At 40.8% G+C, this 15,204-nt stretch overlaps 1 protein-coding gene across 1 annotated transcript; it reads left to right on the forward strand.

The window, feature by feature from the left end:
* Positions 1-4,892: 4,892 nt before the first annotated feature.
* mindy4 (MINDY lysine 48 deubiquitinase 4) lies at positions 4,893-13,653 on the forward strand. Its single transcript, XM_056276904.1, has 19 exons — positions 4,893-4,997; positions 5,404-5,523; positions 5,607-5,818; positions 5,905-6,169; positions 6,289-6,545; positions 6,654-6,715; positions 7,033-7,142; positions 7,245-7,361; positions 7,484-7,575; positions 7,804-7,905; positions 8,216-8,279; positions 9,105-9,170; positions 9,272-9,339; positions 9,537-9,600; positions 11,312-11,473; positions 12,429-12,609; positions 12,921-12,999; positions 13,269-13,381; positions 13,553-13,653. The coding sequence occupies exons 1-18, from the start codon at positions 4,938-4,940 to the stop codon at positions 13,315-13,317; spliced, it is 2,130 nt and encodes a 709-aa protein (XP_056132879.1). The 5' UTR covers positions 4,893-4,937; the 3' UTR covers positions 13,318-13,381; positions 13,553-13,653.
* Positions 13,654-15,204: the final 1,551 nt, after the last annotated feature.

The following is a 15,204-nucleotide window of genomic DNA, read 5'->3' on the forward strand; positions in this document are numbered from 1 at the left end:
CTGCATGCCTGCATGATACCCGAAGTCTGCTGACCTCTGACCTCTCTATCGGAGGCGGATCGCATGCTCCTCTTCCTGGTGGACTCGGGGTGAATGGCATCTGTAGATAACCAGTTTTCTTCTTCTGCTTCTTCTTTTCTCTTGCAGCTGATGACTACTGACGCTCCTCTCCTTTCTGGAAACTTCCCCATGTTGTCTCTCACTCTCCTTGTATAAAGGTTTCATACCTTGCGGTAGGGCCACACAGCAGAGGGAAGCAAACCATCCTACAGTAGTCTTGGCATTCCTAGAGGAGGGATACGCAACACAAAATATAACAAAAAAAGTGCAAGATGTTGTTTACGTATTGATCGTGGAGAAAAGCTGCACTCCCCCATCACCCCGCATCTACACGTGTTGCATAAGCAGCATAGTAGCAACATCATTTGTATCCACACAGACATAGAGAGCTAAATCTTCCCCCACTACAGCTATTTTGTAAATTTTTCTGATAAAATATTGATGGAATTATGTCACTGAATACACTTGAACACTTGATCAATTTACACTTACATCAGAACAAGAAGGAAAGGTTTCAATAGCTCTGCTCCTGTATCAGTACTCACAAATATCTATCAAGTGCAGTGATAATAATGGTGAAAATCCTTGTTGGCCCACTGGGTAAACTGTTTTCTATACTAATGAATTGAAGTAAAACAAGAATTTTTTTTTTTAAATATTGAGATGTCAATGTCTTTAAAGCCTATGCACTGGGAATCAGCGATGTGTTTCCACACGCATGTAGAAAACAAACATACTAACTTGAAGCATGAGGAGACGCAGCAGGTCAGAGTTGCGTGACGGAGCTGAGTCATATCACAGCACGGATTAAAACTGAAAAGAGAGTGGGGAAAAAAAGATGGCTAAATTGCTTCTGGTGTAGACTAGGGATCACAATAAAGAGATACCTGTGCCAAAAACAGACACTATTTTCATGTCGATGCGAGCGAGGGTTGCAGGATTCGTCACCTCCACCACTAATTCCAGCTCTTCGTGATCCCGGTGGCACGAGACCAGCAGCATCCTTGGCTTTGCTGTTCGTACATGACTCACAGTTGTGTTAGGGGCTTTTTAGCGTCAAAAATGAACAGGCCCAGCATCTAACTTTGAAAGAATATATCACCAAAACGTCTAGTAAACGATCAAAGAAGGTTGAATCAGTTCATCAGGATACAACGTTTATTGACAGACACGTGTCATCACTCAACTAAGTGACATCTGAAGATGTCACTTAGTTGTCACTTAGTCGTTGATGTCACTTTGATTTTCTTACCTGGATTATTGAGCATGCATCAAGAGATCTAGTAAAAGATCTAGTAATGCGTTTAATCATTTGAAATATCTTTTGTCATACTACTCCCCAGTACTGTGATACTTTCCTGGCGTCAGCATTGCCGGTAAACATTTTGGTATTTTAACATCTCTATTTCACACTTCAGACTTTGACAGGTGTGTTGCAGTTTTAATAATTTCAAGAAGAAAAAAAAAGGAATTCATTGTATTGACAGAGACTGACAACACAAGGTTCACCGTGCAAAATGTATCATCATCAACTTTCCTTCATTTGAAATTCGTTCTGCTCATGGCATTATATCTACAAAAACAAAAAAAAATTGTTGTAATGAAACTTGACTTTGATTTTTCACGCCCCGAAACTTTTTTTTTTCATTGTGGGTTTAAGGTAAACCCCTGGATACCATTATCATATTTCAATTACGTTATCTTATTGTTTTATGGTTTGCTAGTGGGAAAACCTTAGGCTTGTCTGAATGTTTATGATATGCTCAAATTGAAAATGTTTTAATAAAATGTACAAAATATACACAATTTGACTTTGTCTTTAAATATTAAACAAGCCAGCCAGGAAGAGTTACAGGGGCAACGCCACAGGTCACCCAACTCTTACATTTTACCTCTCAAAAGAATAAAAGAAAAAAAAATTAGAATGACTTTACTTTTCCAAATTGAGCTTCATATGTAGTAGCAGGTTCAGGTCAAGTCAAGTCAATTTTATTTGTACAGCCCATTATCACATGATAGCGAGGAGGGATCTCTCTCACAAGACAGACAATGTGCAATGGATATTGTGTGTACACAATAAAACACAATTTACAGAATACAACATTGAAAGACGATAACGGAATTATAATGGAAGCATAAAATATATGAAGAATATGATGAGGAGGATGCCAAGCAGTGTCCAGATGCCACCTGAACAGTCCAGATGCCAATGGATGTTGTGTGTACAGAATAAAACACAATTTACAGAATACAACATTGAAAGAGGATTACAGAATTGTAAGATATACAATGAATGTGATGAGGAGGATGCCAAGCAGTGTCTATGTGGTGATCACTGTCACCATGGAGACCTGGGAGGAAGACAGACTGCACAGGCACACAAGGGAGACTCACATCACACCATTCATACACAGAAGAAGAGAAAGGAGAAGACATCATTCAGAGAGAGTGAAAAGACAGGTGAGAGAAGAGAACAGTTTGCAATAGTAAATAATCTATACTCTATAATCTCGCCGGCAGAACAGTGCTTGATAAATTAATTGAGACAGAAACCAACCCGCCATGCAGTACAGGTTGTGAAGCACTCAACTTAAAGGCAACTAACTGTAGGTTAAAAGGCAAAAAGATGAGTTTTAAGTTTGGATTTAAAGGACTCAGCAGACTCTGATTGTCTGACGGCAGCAGGCAGGTTATTCCACAAGAACGGGGCCCGATAGGAAAAGGCCCTGCCACCAGCTGACTCCTTTTTAACTTTGGGTACACACAGGAGCCCTGTATTTTGAGAGTAAAGAGCTGGAGATGAAATGTACGGTTTAAGGAGATCAGACAGGTAAGATGGGGCAAGCCCATTTAGGATTTTATAAGTCAGCAGAAGCACCTTGAAGTCTGATCTAACATGGATAGGAAGCCAGTGAAGGGAGGCCAGAATTGGTGTAATATATTCAAATTTTCTAGTTTTAGTTAAGATTCTAGCTGCAGCATTCTGAACCATCTGAAGACTTTTAGTACTAACATGTGGCAGACCTGAAAACAGAACATTACAATAATCAAGGTTCAAAGCAGATAAACAAAATATGCTGACAGATTGTACAAATAATAAATTATACAAATATTACATGTAAATTTATGGATACTAATAAATTATAATCATATAGTAATACTATTATGCTTTTATGCGAAACCGTTATATTAGGGTTTACTAGGATAATATATTATGATAGCATATCATATTGTTATACCAAACTACCAATATACCAATACTACTACTACTACACTAAAGGGTTGAGTTAGTTTGAATTTACCGCTATTCTTTATTCATAAAATGAAATTTGTAAGAAAGGAACCATTTTCTGGATATTCATGTCATATGTAAATTGTTATGTGTCATCTGCGCATGGTTTGTTGTCTTATAGAGCAAAACTTGTGATCCAAATGGAATTTGAGTACCCCATTTTACTGTTTTTGTATTATTTGTCTGTCATTTTGGTGTATTCTCTTTAACCTTGTGTGATTAAAATGTAATTAGCTTGTGAAAATATGTTACAAGCGATTACAGGCCAGCATAACCATTTTTTTATTTGCAAAAAATACACATAGAGGACTCAACATAACAACAATGTACATACAACTTCAAACAGAAAACAGAAACTCAATGAACAAAGCAGACTCCCCATTTAAAATATAACAATGTTCTATATAATGAAAAAAATACATAAACTGAACAAAAAAATGAAATTAAATAAAAAGAAAAAAGAAAGAAAAACAGTTGCATTAAAATTGAAAATAAATATAAGAATAAAGAAGCATTAAGTGAGAATTGTCAGATGATTCTTTAAAGATATTGCCATAGTGGTTTAACAATTTTGTACTCTGGTCGTCTTTTAATAATCTAATACCCCCCCCTCAAAATGGCATCACAGACATATTAATAACATTCCAAACCCCTTTGATGGTTTTGGTGATGATGTTTGATTCTATGAACAGTTTATGGCGGTTCATGGCTTTCCAATTCCATTTAGAGAGTTTAATTGCATAACACGTGCACTTCCTCTTGGATTGACTCAATTAATCCAAAGTCATCTATGCGGCGGGGAGACAACTGAACTCACTGACAAAAAAAAAGTAACAATAATGTAGCGAATTCGGGGGACAACGCAACCACAGGAACTGTCGCGGCCGGGAAGCGAACCCGTGTCGCCCGCACCGCAGGAGACATCGTTACCCCCCTCCTTCACGCCTCAGAGCGCATGCGCTTCCGACGGCCTTACGGTCGCTCCATCCCACTTCTGACACCAATGTAGCGAATTGGGGGGACAACGCAACCACAAGAACTGCCGCGGCCGGGAGGCGAACCCGTATCGCCCGCATCGCAGGAGACATCGCTAACCGCTAGACTAAAGGGTCAGACCCGCCAGCCAGCGGCCAGCGTGTCTTCTTATCTTATCCATGCACGTTACAATAACAATAAACATATCAGAAGAATCTTCAAAAGAAGGAATAAAGTGGTACCTAGAGGCAAGTTCTACTGGAATTCTTGTGCTGAGGACATTTACTTGAGGAGGGCTTGGTTGTTACCATATCGATATTGTATTTCATATAAAAGACTCAGTTCACGGTTCGGGCGGTCGTAACCATGGAGACGGACTCTTCCAAACGCATAGCGTCACCGGATATGCGCAGTTTACTAAACTTAAAGCAGCTACGGATTGTCTCGCCGAGGAGGCGATGAGTGCGTAACAGCGCCGCGTTGGTTTAGCGATCAGCGATGCAGCTCACCGCGCTGACGTTCCTCTCCCGTTTCCAGCAGCTCGCTTTGAAATGGTCGCAGTTGATTCATATTAGCTACAAACCCCCGCTGTCGTTTTGTCTCCTCCGTCATGATGACATCAGTGGAAGACGTCTCTTCGTCCCTTGTTCGGGAGTATCTTAGTCGGAAGGTAGGTCGTGAATGTGTGTATGTAAAAAAAAAGAAAAGAAAAGAAACAAGGGACATGAACGTGGCAGGTTAGCCCCCGTTAGCCTGTGTGTGCTAGCTAAACGTTACTCAAGTCAAGTCAGTTTTATTTGTATTGGCCCAATATCAGAAATGATAAATGTGCCTCAGTGGACTTTACAGTAATACGACATCCTGTCCTTAGACCCTCGCGTCGGATAAGGAACAACTCCCTTAAAAGAAAAAAACCTTTAACGGGGAGAAAAAATAGGGCATCTCTCTCCCAAGACAGAGAGGCGTGTAAAGGATGTTGTGTGGGCAGAATAAAACCCAATTTACAGAATACAACATTGAAAGAGGATAACAAAATTGCAATGGAATTATGAGATGCTACTTTGACGTGCATGCAGGGACTCAAAAGGACGATGGCGTGCCTGGATGAGGAGCACCCCCGCACGGAGGCGAGCATCAACAACAGGTCAGACTTAAGACAAATCCTCCACATGGAGGGTCTCTATAAGAAGAATAAGGTGAGTGAGCAAAAGTTCTGAGAATTATAACCAGGTGGGTGTCCATGTAGGGAAAACAACCATTCTCATTTCAATCATCACAGGTTCAGAAAAACCCACTGAGGACACTGCTGGAGATGATGGTGAAGCATTACATTGATTTGCATAAAGAAGAAAAGATAGCTCTCCAAGCTACAGTGGCTGTCAACAGGACAAACGCCTGCCGTTCACCTGCGGACACTAGGGGGGTGATGGAGGAGGTTGTGACGGAAGAGAGCGCAAAGGATTTTGTCAACAGGAAACCAACTAAATCTGGGTATTAATGTTTAACAGTCAACTTCTAGTTCAATTCAATTGCCCGGGCTTATTTTCTTAGAAAATTCTTTTTTGATTTCCTTACAGATCATCCACTGAAGATGCCGACTCTCCTCACTGCATATTATCATTACCTGAGACAGACAGACTTTCAACACGTCATCAGATAGGTGTCTGGAGTGAGGATTCAGAGGGGCAAAGGGGGCAGCAACCAGTGGCTAACATCCAAGAAAATGAGAGATTCATCAGGAGAGATGCAGAAAATACAGCCGTCTCAGAGAGCAGCTATAGAAACAGAGCAAACCGCATCAGACGTGGCATGATGGCTGGACCAATTGCAAGCTCATCTCAGGTTGTATTTAATTTGGGTGCATTCAATTTTAACTAAACTTGTAATACAAATCATAGAATTTAATATATATTATATAATATTTGATTGGGTTTTTCCTTCACTGGTTTCTTCCCCTCTAGGAGTCAAACAAAAAAAGGCAGACTCGAAAACTGGGGCCACCTCAGCTTATGCTGGTGAATGAGGAAGATAATAGGCATTCTACAAATGGGCCTTCAGTGACTGACTCACGTCAGAAAACTACAGAGAGTGGTTTAACTGAAACTAACATGGTTGGGTTTGTTAGAGAGAAACAAAAGTCGTGGAGCACACCTACAGAGAAGTGGGAGAGTGAAAGTAGTTTTGAAAAACTGGCAAAAGACAAATCGAAGACAAGACAGTAAATAGCCAAGAGTTTCTATCTCCCTCACAAGTAAATGGCCAAACTGTTTTCCTACTAATTTCAGGGATTTTCTCTGACTCTTGTACAATGATTCATTTCTTCTAGAGCAAAGCCATCAACCATTCATCAAAGTGTGGATGATCTACATGAGTCAGCGATGATTTTGGGTAAATAAATTAATTACAAAGATGAATTACCTCTGACGTAAAATTTTGCCAAATCATTATGCAGACCGACAAGACCATACCGGATCGGTCAAGGTCCAGGTTAACAACGACCGCCATCGGCGCTGTGCTCTCGCAGGGTACCGATGGAAACTATCAAATCCACTGTGGCGACCCTTGGGAAACAGGGAACAAGCCGAAAGAAGAAGAAGTTGATTTACAAAGAGATGGATTGCTTTGTCTCATGCCTGTGCCTTTTATTGATAAGACCCACTGTTTTGTGTTTTACAAAAGTTGATTTGTGCTCTCGTGTATTCTAGATGACATTGATTACAATGAAGAGTTAGAAGAACTCTCCAAAGTGTGCCTCCACGCCAGCTTCCCCCGACCCAGCTGCACAAGCCACCCTATGGACCAATACACTGCTGTTGTAAGTGAAGTACATCACAATTTCTTTGTAAGTGTTAACAGATGAGTTTTCTGAGGTTGACTTTGATAAATTGAGGATTTTCTGGGTTTTTTTTTTTTGCAGGCCCTGAAAGATGTCCTCCTTGGCTCCAGTTCAAGTTGTTTCAGTGGCGAGTGGAGGAGCCAAGGTTTTACATTCTCTGAAGTCCCCCATCTGAGATATGGAATCATACAAAACAAGGTGCCGTCCTGTAAAATTTAGCAGTCAATCTCCTGCTTTAACCCTCATGCAGCTGACAGGATCACGGTCTTCTACGTGCCTTGTGTGGAATGCTCCCAGCACCTGACTCTGTTGTTTTCTAGGGCGGTCCATGTGGAGTTCTGGCCTCTGTCCAAGCATGCGTTTTAAAGATTCTCCTGTTTGAAGACGTCAAGAGCAGCAGTACAGACCTTCAGTATGATTTTTTTCCCTTCCCTCAGTTCAAAGCTTTACACTTGAGTATACACTCCACGCGGCCTGTTGAATGGTTGAATGGTTGAATGGTTTTTCACCATCCATTAATTCACATCAAAAAGTGCTTTGATTTCATTAACTGAGGGTAAGTATCTGACGATGCATTTCGATAATACCTATAGTTTGCTCAGCTGATCTGTTTTGTATTTTAATGCCTTTTTGTGACTAGGAGGTTAAGACCTTCCAATGCTACCAGGCGTCAGAGTCTGGTTTCAGCCGTGGCGGAGATCTTATGGAGGGCAGGAGGAGAGACACAAGCCACTGTTGCTGTGTAAGACAACAGTTTGCGCAGTCATGTACCTATTAGTTCACAGACTCTGGTGTAGCTTACATTGAATCCTGGTTTAGAAGTTAAGGGACACAGTGGGAGGTATTTAGAAAGTGGACGCACCCAATTCACAGAGGTTTTGTTTAAATTAGGCTCGCATAACTTCTGGAATGCCCAGAAGTCAGTTTACCCATCCAGTAACTGCCCCCACTTGATAACTTTTGACAAGGCACACCACAATCAGTATGATTTTAGGAAATGTGATTGAACTACATTTGTTATTACCTTTTTTATGTATTAATATTTTCCTCAGAAATTCAGGGAGCAATCATTTCACTCCAAGAGGACGATACAGATCTGAAGGATTTCTTGAGAAGGTAAAGGTTTATTCTCTTGGGCATCCAATACCAAATAGTGTATTTGTAAGCGGTCATGAAAGTGTCAGTTGAGTGGGTCTCAACACACCATCAAAAGCATGTTTAGACCCACTTTTTACTTTGGCATGCAGAGTGGGTCTAAACATGCTATTTGATAGACTTATAAGCAACCGACACTTTCACGAGCACATTATCGCTTCTCGGCCTTTTGGCTAAGATCAAGTGCAGTGTGTGTAGTGTAGTAATGAGCGCTTACAAATGCACAATTTTTTGGTCTTGGAGGCCAGAAGAGTGGGTCTAAACATGCTATTTGCAAACAGCTGCAACCACCAAATACACCCTACAATTTTCACATAACAAGATGAGATTCCTTGTCTGAATGATCAATAGCATCAACATAAGGGTGAATGACAGTCACTTAACAAGAGTCTCTAATTAGATTTGCGTTAATAAATCAATTAATCTCAGAGTTGTGCTAGCACAACACCATAATCACATCTGGAACAACAAGAACATTTAACATTCTACCCTTGCATATTGTGTTAAGACCGAATTTAATCTAATAAACACAACTGTAGTAAAATATCACAACAACTGACTTCTTAAAGCAGTAAAAAAAAAAGAAGCTCAAGTTAATACTCTTCAATTTTTCTAGGAAAAGTGCTGTAAATTTAAGTCACCATTTTGCTCCTGTACTCTATTGGTTACATCATTTGTCTTAACTGAGCCATGTCCAGACAACCCAACCTCCAGTGCAGTGTTGTTGTTTTTTTTTCTTCCATCCATCTGCCAATTTGTAATGGTTCTGATTGTAATGTGTTTTAGATAACATGTTTGACTGTGAATAACCTTGAGGACCTGCAGTCCCTTCTGCAGCAGCACATCCAGCAGGTGAGAGATTCTGTCTCCAAATTTCTGTTTGAATCCTGGCTCTAAAAAAGTGCTATTGGTTCTTATTTTCTGCTTTGATTTATGTTCACTTGTCCTTGTAGTTTGAATCTGGAGCCTTGGGATGCATACTGCTGACTATCTCTGCTGTTCTCTCTCGATCCATAGAAAGGTAAGAATGCCAAATCCCTTTTTAAAGTGTCTCCCTCTCCTTCACCAAATGCCTGCAGGGATAGGCCCAAATACCCAAAGTGAACAGTGAGGATTAATGGATAAACTGGTGTTACCCTACCTCAACACAATATGTACAAAATGCACAACACATTGGAGCAACTGTTGTATTCTTCTTTCTCTTGTCTTTTGTCTCAGAATAAGAGAGGATATGGATGTCCCTACCAACACACTCATAGGAGCCCATGGCTACTGCACACAGGTGTGCTGTCAAACCGGAGGGTGTATACTGTGTGGTTTCATTGCATGGGGCTGTTTATGGCTGTAAATGAGAATCAGAATCACTTGAATTGCCAAGAAAAATGAATATTTCATTTGGTAATACACAGTGTTAAATCTCTTGTGCTGATATTTAGGGGGCTGAACACAAAAATGCAGTTCAACAAATCAAGACAAGAAAATCTAGTTCAGCCAACTGCACACACTGCATTCAAAGAGAGAATATCCGGCAATAATGTCATAAATCTTCTTACAACTGGATCCAAATGGCTCAGGAATTTGTCTGGTTGACATTAGTGAAGGAACATATCAATAAGAAACATAATTTAAGTACATACAGGCACATATGACAAGACCAGCAGGACCTTGTTTTCAGTGCAAGACATGCAGCAAAAAGCTGACTGTATACTATCCTAAATTTACCAACACACACGATCTGATGACAGTCCTTTTGGCCTAGTTCAGGACAAGCAGTTACACAGAATCCCATTTCAGACAAAAAGCTAATGCACTGACCATTTTCTGACTAGGGATGGGTACCGTTAATACTTTAACGGTACTACTACTCTTACCCATACTGCTTATCGATCCGGTACTTTAATGATACTTTTTTTTTACACCCCCCCTTCGACCCCATTTTTCACCCCGATTGTACTTGGCCAATTACCCCACTCTTCCGAGCTGTCCCAGTCGCTGCTCCAGCCCCTCTGCCGATCCAGGGAGGGCTGCAGACTACCACATGCCTCCTCCGATACATGTGGCGTCGCCAGCCGCTTCGAGGAGTTTCACCAGGGGGACACAGCGCATGGGAGGATCACGCTATTCCCCCCAGTTCTCCCTCCCTTCTGAACAGGCGCCCCGACCAACCAGAGGAGGCACTAGTGCAGCGACCAGAACACATACCCACATCCAGCTTCCCACCCACAGACACGGCCAATTGTGTCTGTAGGGATGCCTGACCAAGCCGGAGCTAACACGGGGAATCAAACTGGCAATCCCTGTGTTGGTAGGCAATGGAATAGACTGCCACGCCACCCGGACGCCCCACTTTAATGGTACCCTTACCGGTTCTTTTTTTAAAAGATTTACGAGAAAAAAATGAAACAAATTAAAACAGATTTAATTTTGCTTTATTTTCTCATGTCTGGAGAGAGCATTACCTTTAATCATCAATCCATGTTTGTACAATTCAGTTGGCTCCGTGTGGGCTCTAGGCTGCTAGCCTACATAACATACCTGAGGTGGACGGGTCAATGAGAGATGAACTATGAGCTAGGCAGTCAAAAATGTGCATTTCACCTCCTGTATTTGATGCACTTGCGCTAGATGTGTGGAAAGCTTGCTTGTGTTTCTGCCCTTACATGCAAAAGACTTGTTTGCACTTGTGGCAAGGAGCATTGTAATTTCTCCAATACTGATAGCAGGGCCATTAACATCAGAGCTTATCAATACTACAGTCTTTAATAATTAAGCACCGGTGCTCGTTTAATGCCGGATTTCGTTACCCATCCCAAGTCCTGACACTTAGGTTGACACTAAGTTAGGCAACTATGCTGCAGAATGGCTCAGTACATCACAGCACCAGTGCAATAGTAACAGTACATCCAGGAGCCACCCCTCTGTTTCCTACTGTCAACAAACCTCCACCCGGCTGTGCCAAAGCTGATGCTGCTGTTTGGTTTTCACCCCCTCAGGAGCTGGTCAATCTGTTGCTGTGCGGGCAAGCGGTCTCCAATGTCTTTGACGACGATATGGAGTTGGACTCTGGCAATGGCAACCTGACCCTGCTAAAGGGCATCAAAGGTCACTGTGACATCGGCTTACTCTCCTTATTTGAACACTACAACATCTGTAAGGTGAGTCAAGGTGCTGCATGACTCAACCTTCACTCGTCAATCTGTCGGGAACTTTTATTCATGTGACTGTAGTGGGAATACACTCAATGGCCTTTCTTACTGTAATTGTGTGCACGAAGGCAATGCCGCACAGTTGAATGCACAGTTTAATACACTGAGGAACTCAATAATCCAACAAAGAATTTCCTTGATTTGTATTGTATTTATATAATGGTTACAATGAGAACACACTATCCTAAAAGTTTTCTTCTGTGAATATATAAATGAAAAAAGAGGAGAAAATAAGGAATTGCTGACTGACTCTGGCATAACATAAAATATGAATGATATATGCCGTTAAAAAGCCTTAACAGTTTTATATGAACCAGTCTTATCTATATATATAGTATATATATATATGTGTGTGTGTCTGTGTGTTACGTTCTCCCGTGTCATCACCTTGCAGTCTCCAACCCCTTTCCGATCGTGCTTCCTGCATAAGCAGGAAGTGTGTGTGTGTGTGTGTGTGTGTGTGTGTGTGTGTGTGTGTGTGTGTGTGTGTGTGTGTGTGTGTGTGTGTGTGTGTCCATCTACACCTCCTTTATATGGATAGATTGATAGAATGTGAAAATACACTTGGGACAGTTTATTAATTTCGAAAGCATTTTTGACTGGTGTTAGCAGGGGCTTGGCAAAAAATACCAGTGTTATAGACTTTGATAACAAACAGATTTCAATGAAGCATTTTTAAATCCGTTACTTTTCTCAACTTTTTTCAAAAGCTTTCACCACAGTATCTTAGAAAACATCTTCCAAGATGATACCTTTACTTGCATATATTCTCTGACTCAGGACAGCTATTTAAGTGATATGATAAAGGCGATGAGTTGTATTAAAATGCAGCTCGACATGCTCACAATTATTCAACTAGTACTCCAATGCTATTCTGTTTTATTTCATTCTATTCTACTCTAAGGTTGGAACCAACCTGAAGACTCCTCGGTTTCCTATCTGGGTGGTGTGCAGTGAAAGTCACTTCAGTGTGCTGTTCAGCCTGCAGAGGGAGCTCTTGACCAATCAGCACAGAACCCAGGAGTTTGACCTTTACTACTATGACGGACTGGCCAATCAGCAGGAGGAGATCCGCCTCACCGTCTGTATGTAGTACTGTGTGTGCCAACGATCTGTGTTTTGGGCTGTGGTCTGACGTTCCTTGCACACATTTTGTTTTACTTTATAATCATACCACCCCACTTCATCGATACCCTCACCCACAGTAGATATCAGCACATAGTATATACAAATATAATCTCTGCATGACTAAGATTCAAGATTTAGTTTATTGTCATTGTCATTATGTACCTGCGCACATAAATAAAAGTGAAATACCGTTTCTCCCAACCAGTTTTTTGGTGTTGGTCATCCTAATGATGTATTTGCTTTGTTTTTGTTTTTTTTGTTTTTTTAGATTTCGGCATGTCGGCCCCTGTTTCTCAAGAGTTTGACCCTGATCTCATTCCCCCTTTGGAACACTGCATCCACACAAAGTGAGCGCTCTCTTCGGCATTACGCACACACACCCTGGTCTGATGTGTGTGTGACTGTGAAGCGTATGCTCTCGCCGGTTTCCTTCTGTAGATATGGTCTCCGCTACTCTGTAAAGCACTTGGTCTTGATTGGATGTTCAATACAAGTTTATTAACTAGTTTAATAAACTTTTGTTACCTATGAGTTTCTTTGATACTGGTAGCTCTGACTTGATTTACAGGCTCTGTCAATCTTAATGATGATGTACTTAACCATTTTCTTTTCCCAGATGGAAAGATGCAGTTATCAGTTGGAACGACACAGAGCCCATTCTCTGACAGGCCAGACAGTTTGATGCTACCATCTTCTAAGAATTGATAAAAATTTACCAGAAACTGTTGGGTAAGACTTTTCCTATTCACAAAATTATGTAACATATAATGTTTATGTTCTCACCACAGAAAACAGATTATGGCAGAACAAACTTGTAAAAGACCTTTACCAGCAGATAGTTCTACAGCAATAGTTGCTAAAACTCAAGTTTAACCTTCCCCCCTCCCTTTTTTTTTCTAGTTCAGTGATGGGGGCAAAACAGCACAGCACAGCATCACGGCTGCCGATTCGTTTGAATGGATCCTGGGGATTTGAAATAGTTAAACACCAATGGGGTTACCAGCATCATTACAGGTGTCTCTAACTTAAACAAAAACAAAAATGAAGACATACAAGATTGTAACCACACAAGAAATATACTCATAGATTTAGTATTTAGTATGTCTATTTCCACAACACGATTCAGTATTATCAGAGTGGCCTTTGTCATAATATATCCATACAACGCTCCCTGGAAGAGTTGTATATGTCATGGCAAGCTTGTCTTAATTCCAACCCATAATGATGCACAGGGCTCCAGACTAACTTTTTCCCCCCACTGTCCTAGAACCGTCCCAAAAAATAATCTGAACCACCCCAAAGTCAGCGTAAACAGTCCCAAATTCTAATTGTTGTATTCTTACTTTGTTATTGTCGTCTAAAGTGGTTATTTGCATAAAAACAAATATTCAGTTGAATAGGAAATAAATTGTTATATTTTTGTTTAAATAATTGCTTTGATTAAAAAAATCCTCGACATTGGTAGTTTTAATTTTATAAGCTGCTCAGAATTGGCGTTAGGAAGTTAAACAGGTTATAATTCCTTCTCTAATATATATTTTACATTGCTGTGAAAACATCAAAATTCTCCTTCAAACAGCTGTTTTTATTCAAGTTTCTCGCCAAAAACAATATTTTACACGAACATATGAGCATCATACGGTGCAGAGGCCAGAGCTTCTCTTAACGTCTGAGAGTGAAAGTAAGTGTGTGTGGGGACAGAGGAGAGCAGCGGACCGCAGCTCTCCTCTCTGCTATGCTCACATTTTAGAAAATGTAATTAATATTTTCCTCATTAATGATGTATTAGTTCACCACCTGCGACCAAGCCGCTATTAGAGCGCCTGGCTGAAGTTAGCTAGCTAGTAGCAAGCAGCTGGCTAGACTATTTCAATCAAATAACTAATAAAAATACATCCGTTTAAATTTGTCCTGAGAATCGGGGTTTGTGGGCCTACTCGGGTTTGGCGAATGCGATGCCGCGCTCTGTTAATGCTCAATCTGTGCTTTGTTTAACCAGCGCAACACATTTGTGAGGCCCTGCCACTGCCAGCAAGCTGTTGGCGACTGAGGGGATTGATGGACCAGTACCGCAGATGCATTTCACATCTCGCACCGTGTAGCCAGCTAGTGATTAGTAACTAAAGTAACAGCATGAGAAGACGCGCTCCGTTGTAGTCAGTGCTCAGTTCATTTTGTCATTTGCGAAGCAATAGTTTAAAATAAATAAATAGATAAACATAAAATCGCTTTCCTTCCGGAGGTGTCCTGGGGAAGAGCTGTGTTCCAAACATAGTTTCTGTCATCCCCAGGACAACAGGGTGCCATTAGTCTCGAGCCCTGATGATGCATCTAGCCCTTACAAAAAATAACACCTTTTCCCACAAAGTGATGTCTCACTTGAAAGTACAAATATTTATGGAATATCACACAACATAGTTGTATTTGAAAGAATGCAATCTGTTCAGCTTTGAGTTGTCAGTCTCATTTTCCTAAAATGGATTCTGTATATATATACAGTGCATCTGGAAAGTATTCACACCCTTTCACTTTCCCCACATTTTGTTATGTTA

This window comes from Lampris incognitus, chromosome 3 (genome assembly GCF_029633865.1).
Source record: "Lampris incognitus isolate fLamInc1 chromosome 3, fLamInc1.hap2, whole genome shotgun sequence".
Classification (NCBI taxonomy): domain Eukaryota; kingdom Metazoa; phylum Chordata; class Actinopteri; order Lampriformes; family Lampridae; genus Lampris; species Lampris incognitus.